The 18,557-nt window shown below is 45.3% G+C and overlaps 1 protein-coding gene across 1 annotated transcript; it reads right to left on the reverse strand.

The window, feature by feature from the left end:
* Positions 1 to 4,090: 4,090 nt before the first annotated feature.
* On the reverse strand, positions 4,091 to 17,948 carry LOC118781412 (short-chain dehydrogenase/reductase 3-like). The gene is made up of 6 exons (XM_036534443.1): positions 17,143 to 17,948; positions 7,332 to 7,475; positions 6,806 to 6,925; positions 5,319 to 5,557; positions 4,783 to 4,908; positions 4,091 to 4,538 (listed from the first exon to the last, which is right to left on the reverse strand). The coding sequence occupies exons 1-6, from the start codon at positions 17,335 to 17,337 to the stop codon at positions 4,454 to 4,456; spliced, it is 909 nt and encodes a 302-aa protein (XP_036390336.1). The 5' UTR covers positions 17,338 to 17,948; the 3' UTR covers positions 4,091 to 4,453.
* Positions 17,949 to 18,557: the final 609 nt, after the last annotated feature.

Here is an 18,557-nt window from a genome sequence, read left to right on the forward strand (position 1 = left end):
CTGTCAGCATCCGAGGTGGATCCTCCAGAGTCTTTCTCTTTGGTCTTAAAACTGAAACACATCAAATCTTTAGATTTCAGTATGGTGGTGAAGTGTCAGTAGTGGGGCAGCAGTCTGGTGTGGTGGGTAAAGAATGTTAAGTTGTTAAGCAAATAAATCGCATAAACCCCTTATTTGAGGCCATTCCATTGGGGTTCTTTTCCCCCCTTGTTGCGACTTGCACCTCAGGAACAGCGCGACACATGTTCTCAAATGCCTCTTGCATTATGGATGACAGCGTTCTGCCAAGTGTCTTTCTCTCTTTCTCTCCCTTTAAAGACACGCCAAAGAATATCCTCTCCAGTGTGCTCATATGTTAAATGGAACGCGTTCCTGGTTGTCGCTCGCGCTGAGAATGAACAGACGGGAGCGCAGCTGTCGCCGTGCCAGCGCGGGCCTGCCGCCGGAGACGCTTGCTAAATCGCTCCCGTCCCGGTTGAACCCGTGCGCAGCTCTCCGCCGCCGTGAAATAAGCTCCGCTGGGGACTATGTGGCTTTGCAGCTCATCGGATCGACCGCGCCAGTGCGACTGCCCGGAGGTTCGGTGTCAGGATTCCAGAGACTACAGCGCGTGACGGACGGGGGAAATCCTGACCCGCCCGGGTAGATCCGTGCGACGAGTTGTCGGATCGGGTTTGTGCAGTCGATGGGTAATTGTGTGCAGACGCTACTGCTCTCTCTTCACGACTTCAGGAGCTAAGCCAATTTATAAAGCAAAACCATGCACCGGACATTACCCTTCATCTTAGAGGTTGTTGGGTTCTCCAGGGGAGCCTTCTGCTTGATGGGTGCTCACTCTCCATATTAGATTGTACGTAGGAAGTCATAATCTTAAGTCTGTGCTACCTGGTATATGTGATATGATATTATATATATTGGCCTTGGGTAAGTATTTTGGAATCATGTTGCACAATAGCTTATTTGCCCTTTTGTAATGCACATTGCTTTTTTATCTCATGGAACATTTTTATTTTTTAATTTATAGCTCCTTATTGGATTTTCTTAATTTGATTTTGATTAATTTTGATTCATTCTTAATTTGATTAATTATAAAATTTTCAGCAGCATGTAGTTCAACAAATACAAACTAGGAATGCATTTGCTGGCTGTAGCTACATCATCAATGTGTCATTAGCAGTTGTTTAGTTTACATTTATTTATTTAGCAGACGTTTTTATCCAAAGCAACTTACAAAAGTGCATACAGTAAGTACAGCGACAGTATGGGAACAGGATGTGTACAGGATAGTTAGCTGAATGAACTTGCAGGTGACAGAAATGAGCTGGAAAGTAATAATATAGTCTGTTTTAAGCGTTTTTAACACCTTCATAAGGAGTGTGTTCGAAGCTGTGCTTCTCCTCAGCAGTGCACTGGCACACCATGAGCGAAGCCACAAAGGGCCTCACTTAGGGTTCATGCCCTGCTTCTTTCCAGTTTACATGACTTGTGATTATGAGCGCATGAGACGACATTCCTGGGTTTTTTTCAGTGTGTCAGTGTCACTGGAGTGAACAATCAAGCACAGCCTCATAGGAAGGTTACTGCGAGGATGCGGTTAGGGGCTGTCTTTTCACTTAAAAGTGGAGCAAAGATTGCGTACTAAGCCCCTAGCCCCCCCGTTCCCCCCACCCTCCCAACAGCGGCCCCCTTACCACATCCCTTCTCCTTTCCACCTGTGCCGGAGTCCTTGGAGCAGCTCTTTCCCTTGGGTGAAGAGTTCAGCACGGGGTGAGCTGTCTGTCTAACAGCCTCCTCTAATTTATCCACTATTTGGCTAACCTTGCTCTGAACTCGCCCCCTGAGATTTGAGCTGTCTTCTCTAACACACATGCTCTCAGCTCCACGGCTCTCCGCCCCCCCCCCCCCCCCCCCCATCCCGTTCTCGCTCTCACCCACACAGAGCTTGCCTCTGTTGCAGCCAGGGCCCCCTTCTCAGATGAGGAAAGGTCCCCGAAAAAGATGTTCCTTTTGGTTGTGCGTCTTCACAAAAAAAGAATGCTTTTACAGTATGTACAATTACTGTTTCGACACCCCCACGCACACACACACACACACACACACACACACACACACACACACACACACCCTCGCCCCCTCTGAGGGTCACATGCTGTTCACAGCGGGGCGCTTGAAGACGAACTCCATAATCACACAGGAAGGTATTTTTGGTTCGCTTAAATTCGAATGAATGTTTATGAGTGTTGTACCGTCGCCAAAGCCCCGGCGCTTTCCCCCGCTTACCGCCAGTGTTATTGTTTGGCTCTGGGCTGTCTGCACTTTTTTGGAAAGGCGTTACAATGTGGAGCGACCCGGCCAAAATTCTGGCCACCTCCGAGTAGTTTGATTGTTGCATAATTGATCAATTTCAGTTGTTTGCCTCATATGTTGAGAAAGGTATGTTCTTTCTCACAGCTGTTTTTGAAGGGTCCAGCTGTATGTTTATATCATAACTTTTGGATGGGGGTAGCACATTGCTTTAAACAAGGGAGTATGTGTTCATTTCATTAAAAAGATGTCATGACTGATAAAAATCCATCAACGTACTGAGAGACTTTAAGTGTATAACTACTGCGTAGGTGTACCTTTCAACACTGCCTGCTATGGTCTCTATTTAAGTTGTAATTCAGCTACTTAGATATATACTGGTAATGATTTTCCATACATGATAGATGAGACTTGCATTGTACCTTACTATGTGCAATTTGAAGTAAAAAAAACTGCCTTTATTAAATGTCTGTTAAATCTGCATGAGCAAAATGTTTTGCAAAAACTGTTACTTTGAGAGGACTTCTTGGTTTGTGCTAGAACCCTGCACCAAATATACTAAGATGATTTATTGGACATGTTGAACTAATTTTGAACACAGCAAGGAGAAAGATGTGACTGATTCCTGTTTTGGATTTGTATTGCAATTGCTGTTGGGGCTAGAAGATGTATTCATCCACACTGAATCACAGATAAACCTAGAATCCCTTCAACTCAAAGCTTGTAGACTTCTTCAGTGATACCAGAGCAGGATGTTGCTCAAAGACAACTCCACAAACTCTGAATGTGTCACATGCCTATGACAAAGCAAAAACGATATATGTTTTTCAACTGTCAAAGCTAGTTTGTGACTCTTACTTCGTGGTAAATTGGGATTCATGGCCATTTTAGGACAATGTTCATGTTGACACTACAGTTATTGCCATTTAGGCAAGACTTCAAAGTACAGTTGACCGGAGAGTAACTAGGTGGTCTTGCAATGGACACCATGCATTAGCAGGACTTGTATTCCTCTCCACATTGTTCCTTTTGCAGGCATTTTCTGCCAAACAATGATTTTATAAGTGGAACGCAGGGAGAGAGAGTCCAGCTGCCTGTACAGCTCATGTAAATTGGTCTTTATGTGGCCGCGCTGCCTCAGATCTCCGTTCCAAACTGGCAGATCCAAGAGAGAGGCCGAGTCATCATGTGGATTTCACCTCTAATTTGATTTCTACCTTTCTGCAGCTCACATGGCGGTCGAGGACCGTGACGGGGGGGGGAGTTGGGTGCGTTTGCCAGAGAGGAGGTCAAGACCTGCTGGTTTACGTTTGAGTGTGTGTGCCCCCCCCAGCTTCTAAACGTGGATCTTTCCCCAGCATGCATAGCCAGAGAGCACTGCGTGTGTTTTGACAACAGTACCAAGCACGCAGTGATCTCATGACTGGCAGAACAGCAGCGGTGGAGTCTTGACCATGAAAAGGGCCGTCAGCTTTGGCAGGACCCAACCGCATGTGCTGAGAGAGCTTTGTCCCACCCCCACAGCACTGCCGTCATTGGTCCTTTTCACAGCGCAAAGGAAGTCCCCACAGTCTTTTTCACTACAGAATTTTTTTCTTTGTTTTACATTTTATTCAATGTTTTAATACAGAGATACATGAGATGTAGTTTTTACTTTAAAATTCACATTAAAAAAAAAAACTTGCAACAAAAAAAGATTAAAAGAATCAAAAACATGATCTACCTACAAAACAAGAGAATGAACAATTACACTGAACCAGTCCTTTTGTTTTGGAGTGAGCTCAGCTTCTAGGTTGGCATATGGATGGTCAGTTCCAATCCCTCCACCACCTGCCAGTAGGTTACTGTTCGAGACCCTTCGACAGAAGAGAGAGGCAGTGGGGGAGGTAAATGTCTATGGATCGAAGTTCCTTACAACAGCAACTACATAATGCTCAAGTCATTGTCATTGGATCACGGCAAATCAGAACGACGTGTCCGGGAGATGCACTGCCATGGTGCAACGTGGGATTTCCCCACTGTCTCCTTCCTGAAGCTCGAACTTGAGTGGCATTCCAGGGTGCCCAGCTTTGCGTTGTCCAGTAAGTTAAAGTTTCTCGAGTGTTACTGTCTTTAACATTCCCTGCTTTCAAACCCCCCGTCACTCCACCTATGTCCGCCCCTTGAAAGTGTTCATGCACGTGTAGGTTCCTGAGAACCTGTGGATTTCCTCCAGTGCAAACTGTGGCAAAAAACTGTGGAGGCAGCAGACATGAATGCGTCAGTTAATGGGCTCTCACACTGGAGAACATGCTTTTTTAACCATATCACTCAAATTGTGGCTAATTTTGAGGCTTTCTTGGATTATGGGTCTTCCAAAAAATTAAAAGATTGACACTTCATTTGGACAAAGTAAAAAATTTTAAGGTAAGGTAATTCCATGAACATCCATCACATAACATGTATGACTCAGTGTCCTTAACACAGTGGCCAGCTCACCTCTTGAGGATGACGAGGGCATGCATGGTCCAGGGCAGGTAGACAAATGCTGTGTTGCTTCGGACCGCGTCAACAGTCCGCTGGGCCACCATCTCAGGGTCCAGGGGTGGAAAGAGCTGGGGAAACCTGGGAGACACAAGCCCAGTGGAGCTTAGATAGGGCAGCAGTGTGGTGTGGTGCTTAGGGATCTGGGCTTCAAATCCCAGCTGATACACTGCCACTCTACCTGAACCATAACACATTGATTCACGTTAAGTTGCCATGCAAACAAATGGATTGTGAGTTTCTACTGCATGATGACTACCTCTGTATTCAATACCTAGGGCTGCGGTACCACATATGTTGGGGTCAGTATGACTGGGCAGTAATGTGATTAGTAAAGTGATGAGTAAAGGGCATTAGGGATCCAAAGGATCACAGGTTAAAAACCCAGGTGAACCTCTGAGGTACTTAATTTCCAGCTATAGTATATACGTCAAATGTGAAAGACGTTAAGTGTGACGTTAAGGACAAAAATAAAGTATGTGTGTCCTCACCGGACTCGCATGCCCTGGAACATCTCGGTGTTGGTGTGGAAGGGCAACACAGTGGTGCAGCCCACCCCGGGGCAGTCCAGCAGCCCCAGCGTCAGGCTCTCCATGAAGGCCAGGGAGGAGGCTTTGGAGGTGCAGTAGTCGATGGCGCCGGGGATGGAGGAGAGGGACAGGATGGAGTTGATGCAGACCACGTGTCCGTTCTGCAGCTCCAGCATGCGCGGCAGGAAGGCTTTTGTGGTCTGGAGGGAGAGGGAAGAGACGTGACCGGTTCTGCATTGCGTCCAGTTCCCTTTCGTGGCTATTCCCCTCACTACCCCCCGGAATTTGCAACAACATGCACACGCGCACAAAGAAGGCCCTGCGGCTCTCAAAGATGCAGTCTGCGGCCCCCCGTTTCCCAATCCCATCGGTGGAAGACCGCGGCCAACTGGAGCCTTCAATTTCTTTAGCAGATGTCTGGGTTTTTTCAAGCGCTCGGCTCTCAAAAAGTCAGCACTTGATCAAATAAAAGATCCCACAAGTACGCAGGCCCAACTGTTGAGCCCCCACAGTTCCTTGCTGTGTTCCAAGTACCCTGCGCCTGACCCCCCTGCTCAGCACTGTCTCCAATTTAAGGCATGCAGTGTCAGATCACCAGAAGTGATTTTGCCAGCCACCTTCTGCTCTCTCACATCTGCCACAGATAAACCCACGATCAACAGGAAGAGCTGAAGGAGACAGCCGGCTCTGTCTCCGGGCTTCTGTATTCAGGCCCGTCCTCCATTCCTGTGCTTTATCAAACAGGAACACAGCGGTCCACAGGGCACCTTTGAAGAGCAGCCAGCTATTATTAATGGATTTGTGTAAGAGATTCTGTTGTGTGGAGTAGTGTTTATTTTGCATGTGGAATGCTACGTTGACCGCCTGGCTTATTTTTCTGTCTTGGCACAGACGTGCTTTACCCACGGTGGAAACATTCCATGAGACGGAATGAGCCAGGAGGCAGGGCAGGGGTTATATAACCACAAACATGTTGATATATCCACACGACAAATGTGAATGTATTGCATTTATCATGCGACTGATAACTCTCTCTCCACCTCCCTCTGCGGCCTTGCTAGATGGAGACACAGTTCGTGGTAATGTGACTGAACTGTGGATTTCTGTTATGCTTTGTTACTTAAATCATCAACTCTCCTCAATGCTCATGGGAAAAATATACTTTATTAGTTATGTTACTAATATGTTTTCACTACGAGCCAGAGCTGGTGCTTTTATAATGACTTTTTTCTTTTTGGCCACACCTCAACTAAGCATTTTTTGAGCATAGCTGTTTCTTACAGTTAAATAATCAATATAAATGTGCATCTCTTGGTTGTAGAAAAATGCATCTTTACTGGCTAATATTCAACATCAACAATATACACATTTACTACATATTCAGCTGTACACAGCTGACTCAGCTCAATACAGCACAGCCTTCCAGTTATTTCCAGTCCAGTACTTACCCAGAATTGTCCTAGCGTGTTGATGTGCTGTGATTTCAGTAGGGCATCATCATCACTGTCCATCAGGCTTTTCCCATGAACCACGGCAGCATTGTTCACCAGGATAGTGACATCCCCCACCTAGTCACATAAAAACAAGAGGCATTTCCTTTTTGCTGAAGCCCTCTGCTCCACCATGGTTGAGTCATGTAAGTGAAGTAATTCATGTCATTTTTTTTTTTGTGGTTTTCCTTTGAACTTTGTTCAGCAGCAGATTTAGGTAACTTTGACAGATGGCCATATTAACTGTCAGTATCTTATCCAGACATCTCAAGAGCAGTGTAATCCACCTCCCAGATGTTGAGTTGGAGGTTCTCATACACGCACAGCCAGCATGTTGAGACATGGAACAAAGTAAAATCGAGAACACTAGATGACCTTTGGCAGTGCTACTGGTTTACAGGAGATGTTTTGGTGATCTGTTTTAACTGAAAAAAGTCTATACCAGACTTTTCTCTCATAGGTCAGCAAGGACAAGGAGTCCTACCTTCTCTCTGACCACTTTGGCCTGTTGGTACACCTCCTCGCGGTTGCCCACGTCACAGATGAAGTAGTGGCACTCTGTCCCCGTGAGAGAGATCTCCTCGCAGGTCTGTTTCAGACACTTCTCCGTGCGGCCCCACAGAATCACCTGACATGAGTGAGGGTTCAAAGGTCACGGAAGGGAATATGCGGCCGGTTGGGTATATTTCAGAGGAACAGAGAAAAATACATAGCCTCACGGATACTGGAAAGCCAATACCTCCCTGAAACCACACGATCTCTGCACCGCATTTCAGTCTAAGGTGCTCACCAGTAAAGGCCCTTGGAATATGGAATTACTGCATGGTGTTTGCAGTGCCACAGACTACAATTTGTCATCTTTTCAGAAGTAATCTCAGTCTGCCGGTTCTGCAGGGTCCCTCCAAAGGGTGTGTGGAAACTCTGTCACACTGCAGGCGTTCATCCCACCAACTGGATTTCACACAGAAATTGAATAAAAGGAGGAATGTATTCAGAAACCAGATGGGCTCGATGTCGGCCATGAGAGAGATGTCCTCTCTGAGCCAAGGAAACGACAGGAACGTTAAACAGATGACAGCTCCACAAAATACCTGGAATTCATTCCAAAGCACAATAAAAACAGCGGCGCGGTTTCTGTCCCTTTTCTGCTGCGAGCTCAAGCAACTGTGCTTAATTGTACCATGCTGACAAGACAGTGTGGCCTTGACAATCAACTTAACCTATTTGACTGCATCCTCTGTTCCACTGTAGCATGCATGCATGTTTCAGACATAATAGCACCTTTAACAGCACAGCATGCAGGTCTCAGAGTTCAGGCCTTCCCCCTCTCTGCCACGGGGACTGCATTTCTCTCAATGCGAGCATGAGAGTCTCAGATTTATCCTCTTGTCTTTTTAAAAAGGGGTGGAGGGGGTTCGCATGTGAACGAGAGGGCCCGGGAGAGGGATAAAGCGCCGGGTTGGGGGGGGGGTTGGGGGCGCAGTCATTGGTGATTAGATCCGTCAGTCTTCGGGGTCAGGGAGAGGTAAAGAAGACAGGAGTGAACCCCCCGCCCCCCTCCTCCTTGTCTCTCACACACACATTCTCAAAGAGATTACACGGCTCGCTGGGCAGATGAACCCTGCAATTTTCTGGTCAGGGAGTTTCAAACAGAGCGTGTGTGGAGAGCAGCATAGCGCCTGGGACATAGCTTGGCTGGGCGCCAGTCACCAAGGGTTATCTTTGTGCTGGAACTCCTCTGGAAAGTGATCCAGTTTTTCACTTCACCCTGGTGTGTGTGTGTGTATGTGTGTGTGCACTTATTAGATAACTGAATGTGTCAACAACCTGTTCTTGAGTCTTATATCACACAGTGGTATGACTTATGTTAAGTTCACCAGTGTTGGTGCAACAGATATCTCTTACATTACGTATTGTGAATACCCTGCCATGATGGCCTTGTACATTGCCCTAATTCAGAGTGTCTGCAAAACAAAAATGTATGATCCTGTTAATTCCAATTTTAATGCAAGAGATCTTTATTTCTGCACAATGAGCCAATGGACCACAGCAAGTCATTCTAATCCAGTTTAATTGTACTTGAAAATACTGACTTCAGAGCAGTGTAACCCTAAAACCAATTCATAGTTCATATTCTTCTGCCTGACAGCATAATGTCCTGGTTGCCCACTGATGATAGCATGACACTCAGAACTACCTGCTGTAGGTCTCTGACGGTCACGCCTACAAAATATGACTGTTGGAGGAAAGATCTTTGGTTTTGGTTTTCTTCAGGAGCAAATTCTTCATCACATCAACAGGGTTCATATTGGATCGTCCTCTTCATCGATTTACAGATTCGAATTCAGCAACCCAGCCCTTTTCTTTTCCTCGCTGTCTTATGTGGAAACCACACTCGACTGGTACTTCGGTACAAGTCAATCCTCATAACTTGTTGCAAAGACTATGACATTAGCAACTGCAGTTCACACTTCATCCATCTGAAATCATCTTATGCGGTACTTCTCCATTACATCTGATTGTTCCTGGTTGCCAGAGGGTTACCTGTACATATATGCAGAGGTAACCTTTGCATACTGTACACACGGGTATGGGTTGCTGGAAAAGGATCCAGGCAATGGTACCTTCACACATAGAGGAATGGTATGCACCCTAAGCTCACATGCTGGTGCACGTGAACAGCCCAACACACCTGCATGTTTTCATGAAGCTGCTTGTGTTTCTGAAGCTATTTAAAAATCCACTTTGTGTCTCAGATATCGCATTGTTGCTGTTTTCAAGATTACAGTAAAGTCCTGTGACTCATATATACTCAAATAACCCACCTCTTAAATATGAGAAAGATGGCAAGAAAGTGGAGTAAAAGTAGACAGCTCTGTGTCGGGAAGCTGTTTGCCATTAACTAAACAGTAATAAAGTTACTCTTTACCTGGCATAAGAATTTAACTGACTGAACATGAGACATGTTTTTCAACTGCTTTTAAATAAGCAAGATATTTCAAAACATTGTTGTGGTCTGAAGCTACCATTCATCTCAAATTCTCAACAACATATTAAATTATTCTTATTAAGTCAAAAACAATGCACCGGCAGTGACATATAAAACCCACCAGGGAAAGTGAGCTGTAAATTAAAAAAGTGATATTACTCTTAATGATTATAATAAATAATACCTTATAAGAGAATAAGTGACACTGTGAATGTATAATCAATCATCAATCAGAAACTGAGACACAAGTGACAGATAAGGCTATCTCATCCTCCCATCTGCTATAAGACAGGGAAAACCCCCCTGCCAACCACCACCACCGCCACCCTTGCCAGATCTCCAGCAATGTCAATCACTAGCGCAACATATGGCTAGCGTCCCATCATCAGGAAAAGTTTGAGTGAGCGTGCATGCCTCTCCTCCCTGCAGTCCCTCTGCAGAGAGAGGGAGAGGGGCGGGGCAAAAGGGCACAGGGAGTTCAGGAGGCAGTTGCCTGCCGCTGCCCCATTAGCGCGGAGACGGCGGGGTCAGGATGAGGGCATGGCCCAGCTGGGAGCTGAGAGCAGGCCAACCCCCACCCCCCCACACACACACACACTCACTCACACACACTCGCCAATTTACATAAAGCTCACTTCCTCATCAAGTCACTGTCGACCCGGGCCCTGACACTTGTTTTCAGCGTCAAATCAACGGGGTGAAAGCCGTGACGCGGCCCCTGCAAACGCGGGCCACGCTCTGCCTCAATCTCTCCTTTATTTTCTCTTCAGCTTCCTTACCTCTTCAATTATCTACCTCTCGCTCAGTTTCAAGTTCCTTTCCATAGGTGTTATGGCAGCGTATGGCCATAACAAATGCTACTTTTCTCTGATATCCTGAGTCCACCACTATTCTGAAAAATGCAAGCCTCTCTTGGAGATGTCAGAGCTCATATTGCTCTGTGCAAAATAACCCAAGCTATTCGGTGGATGACTGACGTCAAGGACGCTGCGTTGTAAACATGACGTGTTCCCTCATTATCAGGCCTTGGCTTGATGAAGCAAACTCTCAGGGTCTGATATAAGAGAATGCTCTCTGAGCAGTAAAGTCGTAGCTGCTGCTCCCCTCCACCGTTTGGTTTTGATTTAGTGGGTTCCTCCTCCCTCTCTCTCTCGTTCTCTCTCTCTCTGTCTCTCTCTGTCTTCCCCTCTCCTTCTCTCTTTTCGTGATGTTCCAGCGATCCGCGAGCCAAGCGAGAGGAGTCCCAGTGCTCCGGCACGCGAAGCCCTCCTGGCCGGCGGCTGGCGTCCCGGCCCAGCCTCCAACCAGCTCCCTGTGCGTGCTCTTCCTCCAAGGCAGGGGGAGGCTGTGCAGCGCTGCCAGTGACATCATCGCCTCCACTCTCATTAGCTGGCTGACCTGCCGGTGAACTCGGCGCTGGTAAGCGATCTGCAAGGTGCAGTGCCACCCGCCACACCACCCCCCCGAGCCCGTTGTCCATTCGCAGAGAGCAGGGGGCGAAAACAGCTGGGTGGGTTTCACAGGGGCTATACCTGCAGAGCGAGGGAGGGGGGCGGGTGGTACTAAGGGGGGGTCAAGTTTCACTAATCTGACCACCGAGCTGAGATTCAAAAGAATTCTCCTTCAGAGCAAACTTTGACCTACTTCTGAGAGCTGCCACTTCACATGCATATTCACTCATACATTTGTCATGCAGACATCAAAACAGTGACTTTACAATTTTCTATCTTTCTGTTCTCTTTGTGAGAGGAGTAACAACTCAAACCTCACACTGAAAAAGTTCTAATTTTTTTGGAGGATTAAAATGTAACCATTGTGAAATGGTATGCGCACTGTGGGTTTTGGAAACATTCAAAGACTTAGAAATTGTAATACAAAGCATTCTTTTCTACCCACTGGAATGGAAAAATAAAGTAACATATAGACATACACTAGAATAAGGCACAATGCACATTTTGTGTGCTGTAAAAAGACTGACTAAGTGTGAGAGAAGACTTCACCTCCTTCACATTGGCCTAGGACTTGATGTTTTATCTCTTTTACTGACTCCAGGAAACACTGTTCCACTGCACCAGAATTCTTCAGATTTGGGTTTCTGCCATCCATCTATGAGACCTATTTCACAGTGTTTAACTGTAACTCCATTTACTGGAGGCATCTATGTGTGATGTCTGAATTTAAAATTTAAATGCTACCTCTTTTTCACCTCTCTCTTCACCCGGCTCCTTGGGGACGAAGGTAGGCGGAAGCCAGGAGGTTAAAGAAGCCACACATCATTGTAGTAGTAACAAAGACAACCTCGTCGCCTGTCAACGCCCAATTGCTGTGCATTGTGAAGGTGTGAAAACTCGGGGAAACACCTGTGTTTGTGTGCCTTACAGTGACCCCCCCACCCCCACCCGAGTGGGAAACTGGGAAGCCCATGCAGTCTGTGATAGCACTACAGTGAAGTCAGGAAGACAGTAAGACATTCCCATCCAATGTATTTGAAATTTTTTATAAACCCTTCTACATAACTGAAAGGAAATGATAAATCAAGGCATGTGTCATCTGTCAAACTAGCATCATACCTCTTCTATCACAACTGTGTTGAGGGTTGCAGTGTATTTTTTTTGAAAATGTGCTTCTAATTATTCAAAAATAATTTCCTAAACATTGAGGTAATCTACCCATCCATCCATCCTCTCACAAACAAAACACTGTCCCCTGACACTGACAAGTTCTCCGGGACAAATATGATAATGAATGCAATGATAGCATTCCATTGCGCGATCATATCTGGACAGAGATTTGGACAGTAGAATGTTCCACAATTTGAATGAGGGTAAAAGTTCACCGTTTAAAAAAGAGAAATCTGAGACACAGCCGAGTGCCGGGCTTGCGGTGGAAAATGGTCAGAGTTGATGAGTGTTAGTTACAGCAGCATGGAAGAAGTGCAGTCACAACAGTTTAATCACCAAGAACAATATCGTGCCATTTCAAATATAGACAGGATAAACGATGTAAGGGGCCAACATTTATCACGTTTAATAGGTACGGGCACTTAAGGAGCCTTTTGTGTTTGTTTCTCTTGGACTCCACAGTGTTATACTTATATCAGCCGAATAAAAATAAATCACTACAAGGCAGCCCTGGTCCTCCACCCCCCCTTCCCCTAACACCAGCCTGTCCAGAAAAACAAGCAAGGCTGCTGTAGAGATGTCCGCATGTTAGAGTTGGCCGTGTGCTCCGGTGCGAAAAGTTCATCATGCTCCTTAGAGAGAAATCCAACGCGACAGTTACGGGAAACGCAGCCGGCCTACCGGTGAGGCAGTGCCCTTATTTGTGTTGGGAGCTGGTAGCACACCAGGCTATTTTTACAGGCCCCTGTGGCTCGGCCTGCATGTTTCGGCAGGGTGGGGCGGCTGCCACAACACCCCCCCCCCCCCGACCCCCCACCCCACATCTAGCACGGCACTGTGGCTGACACTGAGTGGAACAGTGCCACTGTAGAGCTATTGACAAGACAGGATTTCTGCTCAAGAGGGGAGGTGTGGGCTTACTCGTGCCATGTACCAGCTTGTCGACACTATTAATCACAATGAAGAACTGGGGAAAGTTATTTGAAATTTAGCACGGGGTTGAAATGCCTTTGGCTCTGACAAGGTCAAGGCCTTCAGTAATGGGTCCTGTTAAGCCTCACAAAGATGATTAACTGCCACTTGGACCCTCTTCTTTGAAGTTGTAAACTGGTGAAAATGTTGTTCTCAGGAAAAAAAAAATCTTTCTGCAGCTGGCTTATGCTGCTGTTATTCAGAGTTCTATAATTTGTCCATCAATGATGCTGGCACAAAAGAAGTTTCAAAAAAGCTTGAAGTTGGCTGCTGTTTAACTGTATTTCTGTCTTGTTGGCCATAGTGACAGGATATATTAATAGAGCTCTATTCATCATATTTTTCCAGTCATTTATTACTCACAGAGCATGGATGTTGAAATCCCATGGTAAAATTACTACTATTTTAAATATGGAAGAGGTTCTGGTGCCTAAACCTGCTGCAGCTTTCAGTGTTTAAAACATGGTACCCTTCCAGTCCTCTTAACTCTGAGCAGATGAGGACTAAGTCATTTTAGGACTCCAACTAGAAATACAACCAGAAACACAAGAGATGACACATTCAGACTTCCTCTATGGGCAACACGTGGAGTTCCACTTGCTACTGCAGAATCTGAGGAATTCAGAAGTGGCGATGGTGGCAGAACATTCGACGGCAGGGACAGAAGTTGTCAATATTTTGTCACCATAAGAGAATCTTTGTTGAAACTATAGATGCAAACTCAAACATTCCAAGCTAGCCTTTTTTTTTAAAGCAGAAGCAGTGAAGCCCACTCTCTGCATCTTTTTCCCCAAATTGTGTCGCTGCTGACTTCCATCAGAGGCCGACAGCCCTTTGTCACAGCTTGGCCCGAATGTGTGGCAGACTCTGCTTTATCACATCAGAGGTCAGATAATCCTGCATTAATAGAAGCAGAGTAGAATGAACCCTTTCTTCCGCAATGATCTGCCCTCTGGTTGACCCAGCCTGTTGTGCAACTTGAGCCAGAAATAAGGGAACCGTGCTGTAATCTTATTGGCTGGACTCAAGAAAAAAAAAAGTCCTGCAATGACCCCTAACATCAGTATTTCTAAAAAATAATTGAACAGATAAAAAAAAACAGTGTTAACAACTGGTTCTGAAATAGGCCTACACTGGGAAACAATTTTAGAGGCATTTTGGTTGAAGAAACCACCTCAACCATGGAGGAGCTGAACTGAGCTGGAGGGTGACTGTAAACTTAACCGTCATTGTTTAGGTTTAAAGAATTGATCACACTGTGGCCTTGCATTTAACAGCATCTGTGGACAAAGGGGTGCTCAGTCCACCCTTCAGATACTCTGCGATAAGGTTTGCACAAAGGGCAGTTTGTAAAAGCTAAGTGGTCACAATGGAGGGAAAAGTCACACTTAGACTCTACCTGGAGTGCAGGGTGCTCTCTCTACTAGGAAATGGTGGTCACATGCAAGGAACTGTTTCATCTGGACCAGACAGGAGAGACTGGTGCTTACAAGAGTTGACTCCAGAAAATAGATACTAAAAATAAATGTATAAATAATATTCCTAAACACACCATTGTTGTTGTTTATAATAAAGATACAACAATACCACTACTACTGCTACCATTACTACTATTATAATAGTTTTGCACTTCTATAGCACCTTTCAACCTCTTTAAAAGATTTCAAATGCTTGACCTCCTTACAGTGTGTCAGTGTTTGCTACTCACCTGAGCCCCCAGTAAATACTAAAAATATGCAGTGCCATTAGTCAGCTACTTTGCAATCAGTGCTCAGAAATCAGGACTTGCTGTATATTGAACTCTCACACTGCACAGAGACATGCCCCTTTGAAACCCACATAAATCTTGAGTTGGAATCAAGCTCAGGTTTTCCGTTTGTGCTACCTTCTGCCTTTCCATATGGTTCACTTTTACACTGGATCTCCAGCTTGACAGTTTCGTAACAGGTGCTTGCAGGGTTCTCACTGTCAATACTGGGCAGGCTATTAGGCGCTTTACACTTTACCTGGCACAAACCCAGGAAAACACGGACCCGTGAGTCAGAACTCTGCTGTTGTTACAGTAGCTGGTCTGTGGCGCCTGTAGCTCACTCTGGCTGTTGTTATGAAATCCCTACATACGGGATCACTGATTGAATGGTTCTCTAATGAATGCAAGTGCCCTGTGTTTCTAACTTTAACAACAATCAAAAATATTCCAACTGCCATTGTACCTGCCCCCCCCCCCCCCAATCAAGTATTCCAGTCTCAGTATTCCGTGAGGTGTAACGGAGTTAAGCTACTGAAACATTGCACACATCTGAATCACCCCATAACATCTTTGATTTCAACTGGTACATTGCTGTTGTCTGCGACAGTAAAGATGTGTACATGGTTGTATATAACCTCCTCAAATTCAAAAGGCTGACATGGTGCAGGTATGACAATGCAGAAAGGAAACAAGCCTTACCAACCAGGTTCAGCTAGCTTCCAGCATTGCTTGACTCAGCATGGCTCATCAGTGAAAAAGCTGTAGCAGGTAGTTTAGGGGCAGTCATGGTACAGGGGTATATAGTCTTGTCTGAGTCCACAGCCCACTGAAGGGAACCCCCCTATTGAAGGGAGTTTTAGATGTAAAGAGCCTACAGTTACTATAAGGAGAGATATAGATTGTTCACCTTGAGGTCTCTAATGATATAAAGTGAAAGAATCCTTGGAGTCCAAGTCTGCTAAGAGTCAAATGGGGCTATGAGCAAAAGGAGAGTTGTGTCATCCAAAGATGTGTGATGAATTACCCCAGCTCTTTGCTCCCCCTTGACTCTGAGAGCCCATTCATCCCCAGTCTGCCATTATTTTGAGACCACCTCCACCACTCATCACACAAGCAGTGTACTGTTCTCCCCCATGTCATAGACATCACCCATGAAATCCACCTAAATCTTAAACTTACAGAGAACACATTATGGTCAGGAATACTGCTTGAAGATTAAATGTACCTCAAGTCAAGTCAAGCACTATAACAACCTATAAAATTATGTGCATTCCAACAATTTTATTTATGTCAAGGAAAGAGGTAACCATGCTCTTTCCTATGTGTAGTATTGTACTTTTATTTCAAACAAATAAGTATTTTGGGAGCATGCCTCCACTCGTCCTCGCTGGCCTTGCAACAGCTGTTGAGAATCGCTTCAAAGTTTGTTGCGAGAGCTAATTATTAGTGCTCTCCTATTGTCCTGCAATAGGTGGGATCGGTTGAATAAGGCAATGGGGGGTGGGTGGGCGGTTCCGGCATAGCACATGGGCTTCGGTGGGACAAAGTCCGACCCTGCGTTGTCAGACGTGCTGATAAGCAGAACCTTCAGCGATTTAACTCTATGCTGGTAATACACCGTATCAATACTTTAGTTGCCCTCACCTACTTTAACATGTCTTACCAAAAAGTTAACTAATCGCATCCAACGAAAGTCTATGTCTTCAAATATTAGCCTGCTACATGCCAGTGGTATACTACCATGCCGATTGGAAACACTGCTCTAAAAACAAACGGCCAATCGACTTGTTTGGTCCGTTCTGCAAATAAACGTTGCGACCTAGAGCTGACACCTTGCCTGTCATGTTTTACACAAAAGGCAACTGTTCGACAAACTCAGCCAGTGAAATGAAAATACAATTCGCTTGAAAACCTATTGGCTTATGCACCAGCCGATACGTTGATACTCTGCTGGCTCATTTACCTTTTTTGCTCCTTGCTTAGCAAACTCCTTTGCCAGGTGACGACCGATGCCCCTTCCTCCGCCGGTGATCAGCACGACCTCGCCGCTCAGATCTTTCCGTCTGCTCGGTAGCAACATGCACACGCTTGCTTTAAGTATGTAATAAAACATCTGTATTGGGAAAAGTACCGCGGAGCCGAAATACTTTAGATCCATTTCTTCTGGTAAAAATATTTTTAGTCTAAAAATAGCAAATTAGGTAATCCTCTAATTCAGTTTAACCTCTCCAAAATAAATATTTGCCAGTTTCTCCTTGGTAAAGTCGCACTTCCCTTGCGTTTCTCTTGTGGGCACGAGTCGAGTCACTTTCGTCTCTGCTTTTCCTTCAACTGCAAATTAGGACTTCATCTCCAAACTAAAAGTCTCATTTAAAAGGCGTATTTTAGGGTGATGGTAATCTCAGTGGACGAGATTGTGCTTCGCTCCAACTTGTCTAAAACCCGAGCCGGTGACATAAACTTTGCCCCGTGTCAAATTCAGGCAAGTTAATATGCCCCTCACAGTTCTGGAAACGCACGAATGTCGCTCGTCCTTTTCTTGCTTGGCGTGCGTTCTCTCGCTTAAACGCAGAAAAAATCAAGTCTATTGGTAATGCTTGACCTAAAATGGAATATCCACGCAAAAGAAACGCAGGTTCAGATGAAAACGGGCTCAGATGAAGCGCGATAGGGTGTCAGAACCAGTGCGGGCTTTTAGGGTGTTTATACGAAGGGCATTATCGCATCTCACCAGTACTCTGCTCGGTAGTCTATTTCCATTCCCTCAGTGTCTGGGAGAGTTGGATCAGATGGGAGTTTTTATAGGCCATTAATCCTGATTGACAGTTTAAGTGTTTGGGAATATTGCACTACTGTGTTGTCTGTGAGTGGCTGTTTTCGTCTCCTCGTTTCCCCACCCCCAGAAGCGTTGCAACAGCTCCGATCAAGTCACTGTTCCACCTCATCGTGGTGCATTCTGTTTCACTCGTAATCGGACTGTGGGTTTATTTTCGCGTTCACATTACATAATTCCGTCTCATCTTCATTGTGCTTAGATATATTACTCCGTTGGAACTGCACGTAAAAGATGATGCGGTTTATTACATAAGAACAAGTAAACCAAGCTTACAGCTTCTTATGCATAATTCGCGTTCGCTGTGTTGAGCGACCAAACAAACGCCCTGTCAACTTTTGTCTAGTTCCCTCTTCTCAGATAGTCGATTTGAGATAACCTGCTATTGCCAGGGCAGTGTCCTTATCGTATGTGGTTTCATATTAAATTTCACAGTGATATATCTCATGCAACACTGAAAAAAATCATTATCCCCCTTTCTTTCATATTCATTCCCTTTTACTACTAAAAAGTTTAAAAGTTTTTCCGTATTATTAATTTCAGCT

This window comes from Megalops cyprinoides, chromosome 7 (genome assembly GCF_013368585.1).
Source record: "Megalops cyprinoides isolate fMegCyp1 chromosome 7, fMegCyp1.pri, whole genome shotgun sequence".
NCBI lineage: Eukaryota > Metazoa > Chordata > Actinopteri > Elopiformes > Megalopidae > Megalops > Megalops cyprinoides.

Coding starts and splice junctions, on each gene's coding strand:
- LOC118781412 (XM_036534443.1), bottom strand. CDS start 17,337: ATGGATCTAAAGTATTTCGGCTCCGCGGTACTTTTCCCAATACAGATG. Junction 7,476..17,142: donor CTAAGCAAGGAGCAAAAAAG/GTAAATGAGCCA, acceptor CACTCATGTCAG/GTGATTCTGTGGGGCCGCAC. Junction 4,539..4,782: donor GCCCTCGTCATCCTCAAGAG/GTGAGCTGGCCA, acceptor CTGCCTCCACAG/TTTTTTGCCACAGTTTGCAC.